Source organism: Aphanomyces invadans (assembly GCF_000520115.1).
Source record: "Aphanomyces invadans strain NJM9701 unplaced genomic scaffold supercont1.21, whole genome shotgun sequence".
In the NCBI taxonomy this organism is placed as follows: domain Eukaryota; phylum Oomycota; class Saprolegniomycetes; order Saprolegniales; family Verrucalvaceae; genus Aphanomyces; species Aphanomyces invadans.
Window position 1 is genome coordinate 1,228,877 of NW_008580166.1, and position 5,745 is coordinate 1,234,621.

General features: G+C 54.7%; 2 protein-coding genes across 2 annotated transcripts; both read left to right on the top strand.

Moving 5' to 3' along the window:
* Positions 1–173: 173 nt before the first annotated feature.
* Positions 174–4,126, top strand: H310_09567 (calcium-transporting P-type ATPase, PMR1-type). Its single transcript, XM_008875667.1, has 6 exons — positions 174–651; positions 704–838; positions 904–1,282; positions 1,365–1,687; positions 1,774–2,461; positions 2,778–4,126. Exons 1-6 carry the CDS (start codon positions 220–222, stop codon positions 3,644–3,646), a joined length of 2,826 nt encoding a protein of 941 aa, XP_008873889.1. The 5' UTR covers positions 174–219; the 3' UTR covers positions 3,647–4,126.
* Positions 4,127–5,060: 934 nt separating this feature from the next.
* On the top strand, positions 5,061–5,508 carry H310_09568 (hypothetical protein; the record flags this gene model as incomplete). The annotated part of the gene is made up of 2 exons (XM_008875668.1): positions 5,061–5,278; positions 5,370–5,508. The coding sequence occupies 2 exons, from the start codon at positions 5,061–5,063 to the stop codon at positions 5,506–5,508; spliced, it is 357 nt and encodes a 118-aa protein (XP_008873890.1).
* Between the last annotated feature and the right edge of the window lie 237 nt (positions 5,509–5,745).

Consider the following 5,745-nt stretch of genomic DNA (forward strand, 5'->3'; position numbering starts at 1 on the left):
GATCGACGCATTAATGTCGTGTAACTCTCAAAGAAAGCATTCGATTTCTTGCCATCTTGTTGTCGCGTTTTGATTGGGGGATAATGTAACATATTTAGAATTATAGCCAATGGAATGTTTATGAGGGAATACAAGGTTTCGATTTAAATCATCTTGTTGTTTGAATAGTGAGAAATCAATCCGATCGCTTTCATCCGGGAGAGCAAAGTGGGCAACACAATGGCGGCACATGTCGTCAACGTGTCAGAGGACGACGGCGCCGCGCCAACTCCGACGACGCCGGCGTCGCGCTCGTGCCAAGATGTCGCCAAGGAATTCGACGTAGATGTCACACAAGGCCTCGGTCTCGCTCAGATCAGCAATAGACAGAAGCAGTACGGTCGGAACGTCCTGGAGAACGACGAACCGGAATCGCTTGTGATGAAGTTCCTGGACCAGTTCAAGAACCCACTCAATCTGCTGCTCGTTGGCTCTGGTGGAGTGTCGGTTTTGATGGGGCACCTTGACGACGCGATTTCCATCGTCGTTGCGTTGACAATCGTCGTCACGGTCGCATTCGTTCAGGAGTATCGAAGCGAAAAGACCTTGGACGCGCTCAAGGAACTCGTGCCTCCACGAGCAAGGGCCGTCCGTGACGGTCAAACTTGTGAAGTACGTTCGACCTACGAAACCTTTCTCCGTCAATACCATTTTACGGCTCTAGATCGACGCATCCGACCTTGTCCCTGGCGACGTCGTGGTTCTATCGACTGGCGATCGCATCCCCGCCGACGCGCGATTAGTGGAAGCCATCGACTTGGACGTAGATGAGTCAAGCTTGACGGGCGAGACGCACGTGGTAATGTTGCTCACAACACCCTACAAACTCGTTCAGAGTGCCCTTACTGTGTGTGGGGTCCCTAGGTCACAAAGCACACCAAGCCGATCCATTCCGCCCATCTCCACCCTATTGCCGAGCGAAAGAACTTGGTGTATATGGGAACCCTCGTCCGCGGTGGCCGCGGCAAAGCCATCGTGTATAGCACAGGAAGGCACACCGAGTTTGGGCTTGTGTTTGACGTCGTCGACAACGTCGAAGAGCGCAAGACACCGCTCCAAGAACGAATGGATGCCCTGGCACATCAACTGAGCATGGTGTCGCTGGGGGTCATCGGTGTCATCGTATTGCTCGGCGTTGCTCAAGGCGAACCTCTGTTCAAGATGCTTCAGATCGGCGTGAGCTTGGCCGTAGCGGCGATTCCCGAAGGACTGCCCATTTGCGTAACAGTAACGCTGGCTCTGGGTACGTCGCTCTTACACACGTAAGGTCGAGGATGCGAGGTATTCGTGCTTCGTTTCACGTCGCTGACGTGCGGCGTCCGCAGGAGTCATGCGCATGGCAAAGCGTCACGCGATTCTCAAGAAATTGCCAGCAGTCGAAGCGCTCGGATGTACCAACATCTTGTGCGTCGACAAAACCGGAACGCTTACGACCAACCAAATGGCTGTCGTCGAGGTGTTTTTTCCGGGCTTGGGGGCGACCCCACTCGCGCTGCCCGATCCATCGGCCACCAACTCGCACGGATCATTCAAGGCGACATTCAGCCCGATCTTTGTGAGCGGAGTGCTATGCAGCAATGCTGAAATCGTCGACGGCGACGTTGTCGGGCAGGCGACGGAAGGCGCGATCGTACTGGCGGCAACTCAGGTGCATATTCCACGAACTGCCGTCATTGTTTTCGTGCAGCGCGAGAGGTCGGATGAGGGCGCGTTTAACTGCATCATGTGGGATAGGTGGGTCTCAGTGACGCGACGATTCTGCGGCAACAGTACCCCCGCCTCCAAGAAATCCCATTCAGTTCGGATTCCAAGTTTATGGCGGTCCAAGTTGCAACCCCCCAACGCACGAACGAGTGGCACGTGAAGGGGATGCTGGAAGCCGTGCTCCCACGGTGTTCTCAGTACCAAGACGCTTCGTTTACCAAGCATGACCTTCTGCCGCCGGACAAGGACCTCATTTCGCAAACAGCGCGCACGATGGCTCGTCGTGGCCTACGCATCTTGGCACTTGCTGTCGGCAGCAATTCCATCGAGTCCAACATGATTTTTCTCGGCCTCGTGGGCATTTCGGATCCGCCGCGCCCGGGAGTCCTCCAGACGATTCGAAAACTCGACAGCTGTGGCGTGACGACTGTGATGCTGACGGGCGATGCCCTGGACACGGCGAGCGCGATTGCCGCCCAAGTCGGGATTCTGACCGATTCGACCGAGCCCACCGACGAAGCGAGTGCAGAGGCTGCGAAGCTCCTGCAGTCCAGCGACAGCGTTGGTGTGTGCTCGGGCCAAGAACTGGACGCGATGACAGACGAAGAGGTGCGGGAAAAGGTTCTCACGACAAGGGTATTCTACCGCACATGTCCAACTCACAAGCTGAAGATCGTGCGAGCATTTCAAGCGCACAAGTCGCAAGTCGCCATGACTGGTAGGTCTCACGAGATGCACCGTCCTTCTTTGTGTGCCGTACGCTCGAAATGTGTGGCTCGCAGCGTGCGGGTGGCCCGCCTTCGTGGGGTCGCCGTCCCATTCCACGTGCTGGCCTCATGTAATTTCGCATGATGGACTGCCATTCTTTTGAAGTCGATGCCCCTTGACGTGGCTTGTCTACTTTTGCTACTGCCTTTGAGTGCATCGTTTGTGCGGATTACATGAATGCCGCTTGCGTGGTCGAAACCAGCGTACGCCGTGTGTTGAGGCGAAGCGTTAGCGATGAAGACGAGTGCTCTAACCACCGTGGCCAGGTGACGGTGTCAACGATGCACCAGCGTTAAAGGCAGCAGACATTGGGATCGCCATGGGCACGACTGGCACGGATGTGTCGAAAGAAGCGTCGGATATGATTCTCCTCGACGATAACCTGACCACGATCTTGCACGCGATGGCAGAAGCCAAGGGCATCTATCACAACATTACGCACTTTTTGCGGTTCCAGCTCAGCACGTCGGTCGCGGCATTGAGCTTGGTGGCGTTCTCGACCTTGTTTGACCTGCCGAACCCGCTCAATGCGATGCAAATTCTCTGGATCAATATCATCATGGACGGCCCACCGGCGCAGTCTCTCGGTGTCGAGCCCGTGGACGGTGATGTGATGCGTGAAGGGCCCCGCGCCGCGGACATCCCGATCATCACTCGAGCGATGCTGAAGCGGATCGCTGTGTCGGCACTTGTCATTGTATCTGGGACGTTGTTTGTGTTTGTGAACGAGCTCGACGACGACTGGCAAGTCACCAAGCGAGACCGCACCATGTCGTTTACTACGTTTGTGCTGTTTGACATGTTCAACGCGCTGAGCTGTCGCCACGAAACCAAGTCGGTCTTTTTCATCGGGTGGTTCTCCAACGCGGCGTTTTGCATCGCAGTCGGCGCGTCGCTCGTCGGCCAGCTCATGGTCATTTACGTCCCGTTCCTCCAGGCGATCTTCCAAACAGAAGCGTTGAGTGTGGGAGATCTCGCGTACATGACAGCGATCGCGTCGTCTGTATTTTTCGTCGACGAAGTCCGCAAGTGGACGGGGAACTCCAACGCGGCCAAGGCGGCGCTAGGACGATGGGCGACTGGTCCCCGAAAGAAAAAGTATTCCAAGGTCTTGGACGACTCGGACACAGTGTAATTCGTCGAGTGATGCACAGAATAATGCTCCAATTTGACAATGTAAAGCCCGCGAACGTAACATGCGCCATCTTGAATAGATTTTTTGACGCATCCATCGATGACACAACAACGCATCGACACCCGGACCTGCCAACACCACGTCGCATGGCCAACCCCGGGGCGTCGAGATATCATGGCGCCGGTCGCACGCTACTTGCGTCTATGGATCGATGAGGACAGGATTCACGGAGACAACGAGAGCGGATGTCACCTACTGTCCAAATGAAGAGACTTGTACTGATTCAGCGAGCGATCGAGGCTTGGGGCATGATCAAACGAGCCCAAGTTCGAGCAAGCTTCGACCACTTCCTACACCATCGTGCAAGGGTTCGTTTCGTGCACAACTAGCAGAAACTACTCCGAGTAGTCGAGAACTTGATTCGAGCGATTTTCGAGATTTCAATTTTGTTGAATTTATTTCTGTCGGGTTTTGGCGTGCTAAAAAATGATTGGCCAAGTACAATTGCAGAGAAATTCCAACATGTGATGCATGTGATTCGGACATCCAGCAGTGTGTGCCAGCGTCATTGCCGTTTATCGTGGTGTCACCCGCGCCAAGAAGCTCCGCGAGTGGCTCGTTCTCGAACAAGGTGGTAAAACAAGAAGTCGTAGTAAAGGTAGTATATGTACATACATAAAAAGATTTGCGTGTGGATTACTAGTAGAATGAGCGCTGGATTCTCTATAGTTGGGAAGCAATAACCATCGGTGCCCGGTGTTGTATGTGTCTGCATCCTCTAAGTATTGTCCAAGCCCCCAGCCTGTTGCTGGATCAAGGCAGTCGTGTCGTCCAGTATTTCAGGAATGTGAAGTCCTGGGTTTAGAACCAATCCCGGAGTACCATCCCAGGCAGTTGTATTGTCCTGGAGCATACGAACGTGAAGTGCCGGGCTCTGAACCCGTCCCGGATTCCAGTTGCTCTATCGTTCCATGCAACCCCTCCATTTGCTCTGTTGTTCCACGCCCCTCTGTCGCGATCTCTCTAATACATCAGTTGCCCAAGCAAGATTATCCCCAGCACAAGGACGCGGGCTTCAGCAGTGGTTACCGACTGCGCGTGCCAGAACACAACAATAAATTTATTAGTCGTTTATCGCGGTTGAACAACTCCTGGTCGATGGAAGGCTCCAGCGATCAGCTCTCTGACCGTACGCTCCCTGAAGGCGGGTACTACCGGGATGGCGAAGCTCAGCCCTGGATCAATCTCCAAGCAAGACGCCAGGAGATTGACTATGAAGACGAAGCTACGTCCTCTATGAGCAGTGTGGAGGACTGGCTTGTGGTAGCTGAAGATCCTCCGTTGAGGTTGTTCAGCCGAGTACCGGTTCCAGCCCCATGTCATAACTCGACCGTCACTTGGTCCGTTTCCGGCGATGGTCCGGTCCCAAGAAGTGCACCATCGTTATCAGCAGATTGCGGATGTTCCTGCTCTAGCTGAGTTGGAACGAGCACGAAGGGACGAACAGATTATTGCCCAGGCTGCGGAGTTGACCCGGGTGTCTGTCAAGAACGTGTCATGCAAAGCGCTGGACTTGCGCTGCGGTAAGAGCTCAAGGCGGCTAGACAAGCCGGAAAAGAGCAAGCGATGCGGGTGGCGCAGATGACAGTTGCAGCATTACCACACTCATGAACAAATCGCAACTGATGAGGCCCGAAAGGCCCTCATGGTATCTCGGCAGTAGGAATCCCAAGTTGCCGAATTATTGCGCCGTGATCGGGAGCGTGAAGCTGCGATGGAACGCGAGCGCATGGCGCCCGCCCGCGCTCAAGGCAGTCATCAAGAAGAACCTTGATCTGGACCAGAAACACCTTCGCAACTAAGTGCACAAGTTCATGGCGTATGTCAAGGTCAAGCTGGTTGCCCAACTTGAGTTCACGCAGGCCACCAAGGTGACGGGGACCACAAAGACTTCGGGAGACAAATCGTCCCGGGCTGGCTCTGTTGCACCAAGGAATGCCAAGGCCTTGATGAACACCGCTTCATCGGGAACACCTGGCCGCCAGGACACCATGAAGGCGCCAAGTTGTTGGGCATGCCGCGGAAATCACCTGTGTTGA